The sequence below is a fragment of the Camelina sativa genome, chromosome 9 (genome assembly GCF_030686135.1).
Source record: "Camelina sativa cultivar CO46 ecotype springtype chromosome 9, ASM3068613v1".
NCBI classification, from domain to species: Eukaryota; Viridiplantae; Streptophyta; class Magnoliopsida; order Brassicales; family Brassicaceae; genus Camelina; species Camelina sativa.
Window position 1 is genome coordinate 19,431,639 of NC_141888.1, and position 13,468 is coordinate 19,445,106.

The window sequence follows — 13,468 nt, forward strand, 5'->3', positions numbered from 1 at the left end:
ATAGGTGTGTCTATTTAAATAGTCATGCCTTTTGAATTTTCTTTATATTTGTCTCTTCATCATTAACTAACAAGTTCGTTGAAACAAATTTTCCATTTTATGTTAAATCTAAATAATTGAATATTAATATCTAATATTCAACGTTATTCTATAATCTAACTAAAATTTGAGAAATGATTATATCAATAAAGATATTTAATACAACTTAATATAGAATTTACAGTTGCGTCTATTTATCGTAACTTTTTTTAATATTTAAAAACAATAATAATAAACTGAATAAATGCGAACAACATTTGCGAATTTTCGTAGTACTTTTTGTAAAAAATGGTTTTATTATTATTTTTTAAAACTCAAACAGTTGTATTTGTTCATTGTAGAGTTGTGTCTTTTACTATATTTTATTCATATTTTTTCATCACAACTTATCATTCTAATAGGTGTGTCTATTTAAATAGTCATATCTTTTGAACATACTATATATTTGTCTCTTCATTAATAACTAACAAATCATCGTTCGTTGAAACAAATTTTTCTTTTTTATTTTATTTTATTTTGTGTTAAGAGTTGTGTATTTTAATTTTAATTTTTTTTGTTGATACAGTCTCACTTATTATTATATATATTTTTAATTATAATTATTTAATAGAAAAATACATTTACTCATTACAACCATTAGTTCAATATTCTCAATTAGGATCATTTTGTCATAATATTTTTTTTAAAAATTTTACTCTTTACCATAATTCTTCATAAAAATATTTTATATTTATAATATTTTAAACAATATATTTTGCAAAGTTGCGTCTATTCTACATAATTATTTTTTGTTATAAGTTTTCATTTTGATGATTGTGTTTTAAATAATAGTTTATGTTTAATTTTTATTTATTCAAACTATTCTATTACATTCAAATAATTTCATAACGTATAATTTTAAATTTTAATTTTTTTTTCCTAAAGTACTTGCCCGCGACATCGCGGGGGTCTGATTCATAGTAAAAATAAAATTAAAGAGTTTAATAATAGAAAACTTACGATCGCTGAAGCTTAAACACCGTTTGTTCTTCCTTGTTCTCCGCCGCATTGTCTCGTGTCCATGAGAGATCATCAAACTCACCACCCCAAAGAAGAACCTTCTCCTTCGTCTTCTTCCTCTTCTTCTACATTCCCCATACCACCAATCTCTCTCTCTCTCTCGCTTCCCAATTCGAAACGTGACTTTTTTCCATTCCCTCGAATCGAGCAAAAAAGCCTCGCATCAACAACACTTAACCCTAGATTGATGTATCAAGCTGATTCATGGGTATGTATTTGATCGATTCTCTTTTCTAATTGGATCCCCCTTCCTTATAACAATGGTTGATAAGAATGGTTGTGCAATTGGGTATGTAGCTCGGAACCTCTTACTATCCTTATTCATCGTCACCACGATCTTATTCGCACTTTCTTGTTACTTCGTGTTGCGTTCCACTGCTCACAATCGTTTCCTCAGCTCCACATTCTCATCTAAATCGTTCGTTGATGATGTGAATCTGAAAAAAGTAGTACAGAGGGAGAGAGATGAGCATTGTAGTAGTACTAGTAGATGTGTTAAGGATGGTCCTCTTAAGGTTTATATGTATAACATGGATCCTGAGTTTCACTTCGGATTGTTAGATTGGAAACCTGATGGGAATAACAAGAACAAGGGTACTAGTGTATGGCCTGATGTTCAGAAGTATATACCACCTTATCCTGGAGGGTTGAATCTGCAGCATAGTATTGAGTATTGGCTTACGTTAGATTTACTTGCGTCTGAGTATGAGAATGCTCCGAGAGCTGTGGCTGCGAAACGGGTTTATAATTCAACTGAAGCTGATGTGATCTTTGTGCCGTTTTTTTCTTCGTTGAGTTATAATCGGTTTTCTAAAGTGAATCCTCATCAGAAGATTAGTAGGAACAAAGATTTGCAAAGGAAGCTTGTTAGTTTTTTGACTGCTCAAGAGGAGTGGAAGAGATCTGGTGGGAGAGATCATGTGGTTCTTGCTCATCATCCTAATAGTATGTTGGATGCTAGAAACAAGTTGTTTCCTGCAATGTTTATACTCTCTGACTTTGGGAGGTATCCTCCTACTGTGGCTAACGTTGAGAAAGATGTCATTGCGCCTTATAAGCATGTTATCAAAGCTTATGAGAACGATACGTCTGGTTTTGATAGCAGACCGATTCTGCTTTATTTTCAGGGTGCTATCTACAGGAAAGATGTGAGTTCTTTTGTTGTTACCTTGCTTTAGTTCTTGAATTTGAGATATATGTGAGTCCTTCTGATCAAATACTAAATAAGGTTTTGCTTCCAATGTGTCATATATATATATATCTCAGGGCGGGTTTGTGCGTCAGGAGTTATTCTACCTCTTGCAAGATGAGAAAGATGTGCATTTCTCGTTTGGGAGTGTGAGAAATGGAGGCATAAACAAAGCAAGCCAGGGGATGCACAACTCCAAGTTCTGCCTCAACATTGCTGGGGATACTCCTTCATCGAACCGTCTCTTTGACGCTATTGCCAGTCACTGTGTGCCTGTCATTATTAGTGACGACATTGAGCTTCCTTTCGAGGATGTTATTGATTACTCTGAATTCTCGGTGTTTGTTCGCACCTCTGATGCATTGAAAGAGAACTTTCTAGTTAAGTTAATTAGGGGAATAAGCAAAGAGGAATGGACACGAATGTGGAATAGATTACAGGAAGTGGAGAAACATTATGAGTTTCATTTCCCATCGAAGCCAGATGATGCAGTCCAGATGATATGGCAAGCGATTGCACGTAAGGTCCCGAGTGTTAAAATGAGGATTCATAAATCCAGAAGGTATTCTGGATCTGCTTCTGAGACAGGGAAAGACTCGAGATGGTCGTCATTGATACCTCGGAGTTTCTGGTGAATAAAGATGAGATTTTTTTGGACATCAAATTGTTTTTTTGTTTTCTTTTGTGTAGAGAGAAGTTTATGTTGGATCAGATGATTTGTGAACTTTTTCTCCAAATCATAGGTTATAGAGAGATAAGTCTTTTTTTTCTAATTTGGTTTCTGCTTTTCACCAAAGAAACAATAATAATGTTGTAACGTGATTTGTTAATTTTGATCTCTTTTTTTTTGTTAGATCTTCTACTCAGACTTCTCATCTTCATGTCTTATTCCAAGTTCTGACTTCTGAGGGTTCTAAACACCAACCTGTGATGTCAACTTGGTTTATTGTTCAATCTCACAGGTAACCATGTCCAATGCTAAAACTTACAGATTCTTGGATTGAATGGTCTCATCTGCAAGCTTGAAATCAAGAGATGAAAGAAAGAAATACATTTCCAATTTTGATTGCCGAGACTTGTGTTCCCAAGGTGTTACCATTTGCCAAGCTGTTTTGTAGTTACAGAACGGCCGTTTTGATTCAGAGAACAATATGAAAAACTTTTCAGTTTACAAAGATATGTAGTTACACTGTTTTATTTGTCAACTGAGACCTACGGAAGTTTGAGTACAACATCAACCGACAACATTATCAACACTTATAAGTTAAAAACATATAAGCAGTCAGACAGATTTAGATGCAGAGCATACACAGCTTGTTAGATCTCTCATCTTCCATGCCCGTCCAAGATCGTGTGAGTAACAAACATAGAAACTGATGAGTTCCTTAAACTGGGAACCCCAATGGCAGATAATGCTTCGACTGAAACCGGCATAAAAGCCCCAATACCTGGATTAGACGGCAAGAAATCCGGCAAGGGTAAGTCCCGGTTAAGATATTGCACAACTTGTCCCATGGAAGGCCTTGATTCTGGCATAGCATTTGTGCAGAGCAGCCCAAGTTTCAGAACCATCTCGACTTCTGCAGATATAAATTCTGCTCCCAATCTTGAATCCCTTGTCTCGAGTAAACAAGCCTGTTTCCAGCATTCAAAGACCCACTTGACCAAATATTGCTTTCTGACTGGTAGCTCAGGCTCCACAGGTCGCCTTCCACAAGTTACTTCAAGAAGGAAAGCACCAAAGGCATACACATCGGTTTTCATAGACGTCCCCATTGTTATTAACTCTGGTGCCATGTAACCTATGGTTCCCACAGCGGCTGTTGCAGATAAGTTGGCTCCATGGTCGTGAAACTTGGCCATGCCAAAATCACCTAACCTCCCGTTGAACTCAGAATCTAACATGACGTTAGAAGATTTTATATCCCGGTGCAAAACAACTCGCTTGGTTCCTGTATGCAGGTAACTGAGAGCCGAGGCAATGTCCTTAATGATAGAGATCCTTTGAAACCACGAAGGAGATGTGTTCTCGTCATGAAACAAGTACTGGTCAAGACTACCGTTAGGCATGTACTCAGAGACCAGAAGTAACTCACCTTTTCTCCTGCAATACCCAAGAAGAGGAACCAAGTTCCGATGTTGTAAATTTCCCATGGTTACAACTTCTGCAACAAACTGTTTCATCCCTTGCTCTGCGTCATGAGATAGTCTTTTCACAGCTATATCCCTGCCTCCGGGTAGAGTTCCTTTGTAGACTTCTCCAAACCCACCTTTCCCAACACGACGATCTCTAAGAAACCCATTTGTTGCTTTGTATAAAGACTTATAAGAGAACCGGTGTGGACCGTATTCCTTTTCCCACCATTCTTTAACTTCTGCATACTTCTTTCTTCTGTACCAATACATTCCTCCAAGAACCATCGACACAGTGATCACTAATAAGACAACCAAACCAATATACAGTGGAGATAGTTTCTTTTTACTCTCTTTAGGAAGAGGAACCTGAGGGAGTTTAGAGATGTCCAAGCTTGGTAATAGTTCTTTGCTTTTACTAAAACTCCACCCGAGTATATAATGGTTACTAAGCATGTTCCCTGTTGATGCAGAGAACCCAACATACATCTTCTCTTGAAAAATGTCTGAAAGATTGATGGATCTTGATATAAGTGGCTGATTTGGCTTCTCGCTTTCTATAGGAGCCAGTGTAACATTTAGAAACGAGCCATCGTAATCCACCCAGACTTGTATAGGCTCCCCACTCAGAAGATCTATGCTTATATTCTTCCTTGAGACGTTGTTAAAGTAAGAAGGCAGAGCAGATTCAAGAGATATAGGGCTGTTCACATCAATACCAACATGAGGCTTTTCCAACTCATTAAACTCTACTGTCTTAACAGTATCGAGTTCAATAGCTAGCAGATGAGGAGTAGAAGAAGAAGAAGTCCCATTTATTGGGTTGCTGAAGACTCCCAAATACTGAGTTGCGTATGCATGAGAGAGATCCATTGAAGGAGATACAACAAAGACAATCCCATGTCCACCAACACCTCCCAACTTAGGAGGAACCAACGCACACACAAAATGTGTATAGAACGAGAGTGATGAAGAAGATGGATCAAAATTAAATGGCTGCTCGAAAAAAGCATGACCCTTTTGCAACTCTGTAGTATTTGTCAACTGCAAAAGCCCACCTGGTACGATCCTGGCGTTCCCATCAATGTAAAGATTTGCTTGATCGAAGCCATTGTAAACAAATCGAGTTTCTTGTTGAGTTGACAGGCAAATCAGATGAACACAGAAGAAGAACAAAACCAGATGCAGTCTACAATCCATATCTATGTAACAAGAGATTCTGAATGTTTTTTTTCTATAGATAACAGGCAAAGTGATAACTTCAGTCTTCAAGACAAAGTCAAAACTCAAATTTTTCAATATTCAAATCTTCTCTAAATTTCCTAGCAATTGCTAAGTACTATTGTCAGCCAACGCAATTATATTCCCAAATAAGCATCTTATAGTTGACTTCATGGAAATATAATCAGAGATGACCGTGACATATACCATAATTATTGCATAATCTAATTCATCTTGTAAATTAAGTACTGCAGGAGAGAAACATCTAATGGTCTACACTGGTTATTCTAAAGGTCAACTGAAGCAAACAAATCAAATACTCTGTGATAGTATAATCCATAATAACTGTGTTGCATAATTCATAAAGTTAAACAAACAAAAGCAAGCTATATACTTTGCAGAAAAATTCAATGCTACTCTCAAAGGAATCTCGAATGCTTGGGGTACAAGCTAGTTCTATAGCATTTAGAGAGTCAGAGTTAGATAACACACAATATTCATTTAGATAGTCCACTTTATCATTTCAACATAGACAATACTAAGCAAACGCACTTTTCTTGGTCAAAACTTTGATGAACTTTTTCTCCAAATCATAGGTTATATAGACAGAGAGAGTCTTTTATTCTAATTTGATTTCTGCTTTTCACCAAAGAATCAATAATAATGTTTGTAACTTGATTTGTTGATTTTTGATCTATTTTTGTTAAATCTTCTACTCAGACTAATTCTCATCTCCATGTTTTACGTCATATTTCTGACTTCTCAAGGTTCTAAACACCAACCTGTAATGGAAAACTTGGATTATTGTTCAATTTCACAGGTAAGCCTGTGCAGTGCTGAAACTTACAGATTCTTGGATTAAATGGTGAGGTTTTCTCAGCTGCAAGCTTGAAAATCAAGAGATGAAAGAAAGAAAAATACATATGTAATATCCTCAACAAAGTTTCTAGGCTTCAGAAGACATTTGTAACTGCACAAGAATGATAAATATGTTTAATGGTGTAACCAAGCGTAACTAGTACATACACTGTTGACATTGTATAGAGACTTGTGTTCCCCAGGTGCCAAACTGTTTTGTAGTTGCAGAAAGGCCGTTTTGATTGAAAGACCAAAACTAAAAACATGTCAGTTTACAGAGACATGAAGATCTGTTTTATTTTTCAATTGATACCTAACGAAGTTTGAGTACAACATTAACCAACAACATTGTCAACACTATAAGTTAAAACGTTTATGTAGCCTGGCAGATTTAGGTTCAGAACATACATGGAAGCTGGAAAAATATAAAGTCACTAGGTACTAATCGGCGGAAAACCGCGAGCTGAACTTTTTTTGATGAAAATTTGTAATAATTTATTTTATTATTATATTATTTATAATGATTTGTGATTAAAAATTCGGTTTGCTTATATTAAAATTTTTGTATTTTAAAAATGTTTATTTTTTTTGAGTGAAATTTTAAAAATGTTTATTGAAAACCTGTTAATAAAACATTTGCATGTAATGAATAAATTTTTTTAAACCTTTGTCAATTAAACGCAATTTTTGCTATAGTTGTGAAATAAGTAAAAAAGATATAACTAACATGTACAAAGAACAACTAAATATAGCTAGTGAAGGTTCTGAAAAACCTCTTTGAATAAGTATTTTAAAGCATTGAATATATTTACATCTCAACTTAATTTTATTTTCCTAAAGAACGGTGTGGCTAAAAGAAAAATATAACTTTTTTTAAACAGATAAGATAATATATCTCTATCTTTTATTTTTCATTTATTAATGTTTAAAATCTAAGCCGTTAAACGAAACTGTTATATATTTTATCCGATTAGATTTTTGATAAAAATTTTAACCTGTGCTGGAAATGTTTTTTGATAAAATTTGTGGTTATATAGATTTTATTCGATTAGATTTTTAGAATCTTAGCTGTGAATTTTTTTTAAGTACGAATTAGTTCTGATTCTAATAGGTTTTTTTTTTACTTTTCTACAATTTATTTTATTTTATGTGTCCCGAATTTTTGTTTTTAATTAATTATATTTATTTAATTAATTAATTAATCTTAATTAAGTTTTTCTAATGACAATTGAATGTAATTTTTATACATTTTAAGGTTAGTTTCATATTTGTACTTTCCAATTAATATAGTAGGATGACAAAATAATATTTAACTCTTTATTCGATGTAAATTTGTAATAATTTTTGTTGTTGTTAATTGTTATGTTATTTATATCTAATAGTATTGTCTTATTTTAGGGGCAAGTATATCGTTAATTAGTTTTCTTTTCTTTTCCTTCCAATCTCCTATATTTATTTTCTCTAAAAAAAGCTGGCGTGTCGTCAACACAGAGCTCCATACCCAATTTATTATTTATTTATATTCCATAATATTACATAAAACTGCCATTGCTATTTTTCTTTGTCAACTACCACTGCTGCTATTCAATTTATTTATATGCACAATATTTTTCTCCTATAAAATTTAAAATTGGTAAATATTATTCAAAAACTGATAAATATTATTCCCTACATATTTTCAAAATTAAATTAATTTCACTATGTATTGTAATATAATAATATAACTATATTAAGAGATGTAAGAAAATATATATTTAAAATCATATCTTTAAAAATATAAATAATGTTACTTTTCTAATAATCTTATAAAGAAAGGTGAAAGAATCGAAGATCATTTGAAACTGGCTCAACGTTTATTCTTTTGCTAAAAACAGTACCTATATTTGCCCCAAAAAAACGTATGATCACCAATTGAAATGACATAAATATATATTTTAATTTGGATAACTATGTAATTAAACATTATATATAAATATGTAGTTATAGTGTTATTACAGAAATCTCAAAATTTAGAAAAGCCAGTCCAATAAAAATGAAAAAAGTAATAATATTATCCAATAGCTGAGACACATTTAGTTATGTAGCCTCATTTTGATATATTATTTACAGCTATATGCCATTGTGTTTGTAAAAAAAAACAAATGTGTTACTCTTAAAAACTTTAGCACATAACTTTATTAATATAAATTAAGTTTAAGTTTTAGCTATATTTTATATATTAGAAAAATGATTTATTGAAATGCATGTGGGTTACCTGCGGATCTCACGAATTCAAGCGAGACAGATGCAAAGACATTTTGCGGCTCAAAATATTTAAACCGTTGATGGTTTAGCGAACGGTTTTGACCGGGTTAACAATATTATTTAAATCATTTGGTTCATGAAATTTTAGTTTTTTTGTCATTTTTATCTGATTTGATAGTTCAAGATTTTGATAAAAATCTAACCGATCACTAATTCGGTTCACATTCGATCAAGATCTGCCATCATGTCAATCTAAAATTTATGGTGAAACAATTAATATTTTAAACTATCATAAACTTGATGAATTCAAACTAATATAAGTTTGTGGTATAAATGTTATACTAAAAATATATTTACAAATGTAATATCTCAAACAAAAATTTCATCCATGCTGTTGCACGGGTTATTACCTAGTATATTTTATTAATCAATGGAGTATTACAGCAGATACAAGATCAGTATAAAATTTCAGAAAACAATTTATTACATAAGCAGAAATATGTGCCATGTAATGAAGATAATAAACATGACAAAGTGAATTTGACGATGCTTCCTTCCAGTAAGCCTTACTCGCTGTCATGTTATTAAACATGGTTTGTTCCTTCTTCATAAGCCATCTTACTTCAATGTGATATGTATGCCTTATTGGCATTCTTGGTTTGAAACTCCACACCACATAAACAAAGCCTATTGCTTCTGTAAAAAGTTTTGAAATCCCGACAATCCGATACCAATTAGTCCGTATCGGTGTCCTTGTGCGTATCAGAAAAATTGACTTGCTACTAGTATAATTCCATCTTATTATACATTTGAGACCAAAAACGTTGGAGATCGTCACAACAACTATAACCGTCATATCGAGAAGGCCATGTATACCGACAACTATAACCGTCATATCGAGAAGGCCATGTATACCAACACCGTGAATGAACCACAACATTATCTCACAAACACTTATGCCTCTGTGGAGAGAAAATAAATCTCTGACAGCAAGAATCAAAGTGACGTCGGCCAACGTTGTGGAGACCCAACACAAAGACAAACCCAGCCATAGATTTGTTAACAAAACCATCATCATATCCAGATCACCATGTCCTCCGCTGCTAGACAAACCTGCCAAGAAGAAATAATGCCAAAGTTTGGTGATGCAATCAGACTGGAATTTTATCTCCCAATCTTCTAATCCAAAACTTGATACGCCTGGGATGGAAATCGTTTCTCAGTTTGATAAAACTCACGACGGAGTTGGCTAATTGACGATGTTGATGAGGAACGATTCCAATCGTCAACCTAAGGAAGCCGCCAGAAATGATCTCCAGCGGAAAGGCGCCGACACTACTCCGAAGTTCTCGCCGGATATTGGTCGGAATAAAACTCTCGCAAATGGAGAGAAGGAAAAAAAACGGACGTAAGGAATCAACCAAAAGATTTGGGAAACCATTGGCCAGTGTTATCTATGCAAAGAATTAGGAACAAGAGAAAATATATGACTGACACCAGAGAAGCCGGCACCGGCCGGTAACAATGGCAAACAGAGGTTTTTGAAGAGTCGCTTTTAGAGAGAGAATAGAGAGAATCAAAGATTTTTTTTTATCTAGTGATCGACACATTTATGAAGTCACTCTCTATCGTTAATTAGTTTCATTGAGTTTTAGTTTTCCATTTTTATTAATATAGATTTAGTCTTTTTTTTTGGTTAAGGAAATTGTTGGAAAATATGACAGTTGTCTTTAGTACTCTTAATGATCATACCTTATTTGTACTATTTTTAATGGCATTTTATTATAATATTTTACCCATTCTAATATAAGTTTCATATTTGTATTTCTCAGTTAAAATAGTAGAATTTGACCGTCAAATGTAAGGCTATGAGTAGAGACATATGCAAGTAGGATTTCAAATATATTTTTTCTAAAACTGCGTTATTTCACCAATCAAGTAACATTTTGTAGTTTTCGTTTTTATGGAAAAAAACTGTTTACGTTTTCAGGAACAAGTTATTAACTAATGGACCAAAAATATTTATCCAACTACCAATTACCCAGTGGTTCAATAAATTTTGCAATGGATAAAGTAATAAATTATGTTTTTTTTTTAAAGAAAAAATTTAATTGATGACTAGCAAAGCAAGATTTTTGTTGGTGGAATTATAAAGCAAGTTTAATAATCAGAAAATATTTTAATAAATAATTCAAAATGTATTATTTAAACTGTTAATAATTCTTATAAATGACATACTTTTTATATGTGTGTTTATTTTTTTATCTTTTAAACTTTATTTCATTATTTCTTCTATATATATAATAGAATTATGTTTTTTTCAACATAATATATATAGTTTTACTAAGGAAAAACAGATTTATAGAAAATAAATAAACTCTAGTCAATTATTTTCTTAAAGTATGGTTAGTTAGTTTCATACAAAATGTATCTACAACTATATTTTAGTTGCAATTTTAATAATTATAGATATTTATTACAAATAAGATATCTTTTTTTACTATTTCGCGGGTACATCCTTTTTGGCCTTGCCGTCTCCCTTGGGAGAGATGGTTTATAACCCTCCTCCTCTGGTTACTCACTTCGCCGCAAAGTCGAACGGAGAGCTCTAATTGTTGCAAATACATTCCTCTTCGTAGATATGATAAAAACTGAATCTGGACTAAGACCCCTGTGGATAACTCATCATTATGTAACTATGCAACGCCTGAAAATAACTTTAAGTACGGATACAAGCAGAGATGACGGACAAAGCCACTATTCCCACAAGTTGTATATTGAGTAAAAATCTTTCAGAAACTGAAGTTCATTAAAAGACTCATAGTCGATCAAATCGCAAAGACACCGTTGAAAACAAAGGTAGACAAACCTATTGTCGTAAGCTGCCCCATAACAACGTAGGATATTCTGATTACCATCACAGCTGTAATGATTTTTCATCTCTTTCACAGCCTTCTCATAGAGTTCATCTGTCTTACACGCTCTTCTCACAACAATAGGGAGATTATTCAAGAGACCAGCCAGAACGGAAACCAGATAAAAAAAAAAAGACCATAGAAAAATTTATCTCCAGAATCACTAATTGATTATATTTTTTCGGATCACAGCGGCTTTCCATGCAATGAGCTTATTCTGCTAAGTGGCGCCAAATGGCTTTCTACTAGATGTAAGTTTTGGCGGGCATTTTCTGCTTCTATCGGTTTTTTTTTGTATCTAATAAAACATCCTTGAAATGAAGGACACTTTAACGGAAAAACACAAAAAATGACTTCTTTAATATTTACCAAAAGAAATATGAACTTTTTTTGCTCTCAAACTATTTAATTAGTGATAAAAATACATGAACTATCCCGATTTTGCGATTTCCTACTTATCGTGTTACGGTTTTCAATGACGTTAACGCAATCATAAACACCTTTATAACAACAATCTCATGGAAAAGTTTCATTTTTGTCATCACTGTAATCATAACAAATTCCTTCTCTTTAGATATACTAGAGGTTAAATGTTATATATGAATCAGTTTAATTTTAATTATTATTCTATTTCATCTTAACCGAAAATACGAGAATACAACCAACGGAAAAAGGCAAACTAAAACCGGACTAAGCCAAACCCTAGTTCATCACTTCAAACTGAAAAACATGACGGAAAAAATGCAGACAGCAACCAAACTAAAACCAATCATTACTCACTCCAAACATATATTTTCTCATCGGCCGCCATCTCCACCTTCCCAAGCTCAAACTGTGGTTGTGGCTCTTGTTCCTGCTGTTGTTGATGGTGCATCAATGGCGGTAGCATCGACATATCTGACACATCTTCTTTATCTTTCACCGGAAAAGTAGATGAAGCCGCATGTTCTTTCATTGTACCGACCGGAAAGACCATCTCATGATGAACAGTATTTACGCCCGTCAATTTATCACCATCAATGGTACCATTAATGGTGTTGTTACCATTGATGGTGCAGTTGTTACCACAATTAAAATCATAATTATGAAAATTGTTATAAGATGAGTGGATAACATCATTTGGGGTGGTGCTGATGCCGTGGCCCGTGGCGGCAAAAATAGCCGGTTCGGCATTACGAAGGAGCCAATCGACGGTTTGGCCATCTGTTTGGAAGCCGAGTTCATCTGTCAAATTGAATAGCTGGGGAGCAACACTCGGTGGAAGACGGATGCGACGATCACGGCCTCCAACTTTCAGATGGCGATCTTTTGGAGTCTTTGTTGCCTTCTCCATGTTGTTCATTTCTTTTCTCGAATCCATTTTTTCTATCTTTTCTCTTTTGTGAATGTGTAAGTGAAAAAATATGTTTCGTTCTATTGGTTTATAAAGAAGATTTACAGAAGAAAATACAAAGTAGTCAAATATTTCTGATATGTATGTATGGAAAACAATAATGGTGCAACAAACTTACAAAATAAATAATAATTATATATATTAAAGTTGTATATAGAAAGATATCTAAATGTTATATAGAAAAATCTAAATGATGGGTCCACTTAAATAAGGGAAAATAAGATTTTATTCTGTCAGTTTTGAGAAACTACTGATACAGTTGTACAAGTGTGATATTGTTCCATTTTTATTTACTTTAAAATTAAGGTTTTGTAGACTCTGGTTTAATCTGGTTGTATATAACATTCTCTGGATTAACCTGGTTGTATATAACACTAGGTAATTAGTCCACGCAACGCGTGTGGTTGCATGCATAAT

The 13,468-nt window shown here is 33.4% G+C and overlaps 3 protein-coding genes and 1 pseudogene across 5 annotated transcripts; 1 reads left to right on the forward strand and 3 right to left on the reverse strand.

Moving 5' to 3' along the window:
- The first annotated feature begins 1,048 nt into the window (after positions 1 to 1,048).
- Positions 1,049 to 3,140, forward strand: LOC104710999 (putative arabinosyltransferase ARAD1). Of its 2 annotated transcripts, XM_010427665.3 has the most exons (3): positions 1,049 to 1,306; positions 1,396 to 2,246; positions 2,365 to 3,140. In XM_010427665.3, the coding sequence occupies exons 1-3, from the start codon at positions 1,303 to 1,305 to the stop codon at positions 2,920 to 2,922; spliced, it is 1,413 nt and encodes a 470-aa protein (XP_010425967.1). In that variant the 5' UTR covers positions 1,049 to 1,302; the 3' UTR covers positions 2,923 to 3,140. The 2 variants fall into 2 exon arrangements, with proteins under 2 accessions (XP_010425967.1, XP_010425966.1); XM_010427664.3 differs by having other exon boundaries at positions 1,210 to 2,246.
- A 265-nt stretch (positions 3,141 to 3,405) lies between these two features.
- Positions 3,406 to 5,638, reverse strand: LOC147938326 (L-type lectin-domain containing receptor kinase I.3 pseudogene; annotated as a pseudogene). Its single transcript, XR_015567383.1, has one exon. The product of XR_015567383.1 is annotated as an L-type lectin-domain containing receptor kinase I.3 pseudogene (transcript).
- A 3,532-nt stretch (positions 5,639 to 9,170) lies between these two features.
- On the reverse strand, positions 9,171 to 11,683 carry LOC147938327 (uncharacterized). Its single transcript, XM_087465590.1, has 3 exons — positions 11,613 to 11,683; positions 11,326 to 11,414; positions 9,171 to 9,961 (listed from the first exon to the last, which is right to left on the reverse strand). The coding sequence occupies exons 1-3, from the start codon at positions 11,681 to 11,683 to the stop codon at positions 9,171 to 9,173; spliced, it is 951 nt and encodes a 316-aa protein (XP_087321716.1).
- A 583-nt stretch (positions 11,684 to 12,266) lies between these two features.
- LOC104715283 (transcription factor TCP16-like) lies at positions 12,267 to 13,468 on the reverse strand. Its single transcript, XM_010432702.2, has one exon. It carries the CDS (start codon positions 13,016 to 13,018, stop codon positions 12,431 to 12,433), a length of 588 nt encoding a protein of 195 aa, XP_010431004.1. The 5' UTR covers positions 13,019 to 13,468; the 3' UTR covers positions 12,267 to 12,430.

Excerpts from the sequence above, each read along its gene's own strand:
- LOC104710999 (XM_010427664.3), top strand. The coding sequence starts at position 1,359 with ATGGTTGATAAGAATGGTTGTGCAATTGGGTATGTAGCTCGGAACCTC. Across the intron at positions 2,247-2,364 it reads GTGCTATCTACAGGAAAGAT|GGCGGGTTTGTGCGTCAGGA; the intron begins GTGAGTTCTTTT and ends TATATATCTCAG.
- LOC147938327 (XM_087465590.1), bottom strand. The coding sequence starts at position 11,683 with ATGAAAAATCATTACAGCTGTGATGGTAATCAGAATATCCTACGTTGT. Across the intron at positions 11,415-11,612 it reads GGGGCAGCTTACGACAATAG|GGGTCTTAGTCCAGATTCAG; the intron begins GTTTGTCTACCT and ends AGTTATCCACAG. Across the intron at positions 9,962-11,325 it reads CCGTTCGACTTTGCGGCGAA|AAACGATTTCCATCCCAGGC; the intron begins GTGAGTAACCAG and ends TATCAAACTGAG.
- LOC104715283 (XM_010432702.2), bottom strand. The coding sequence starts at position 13,018 with ATGGATTCGAGAAAAGAAATGAACAACATGGAGAAGGCAACAAAGACT.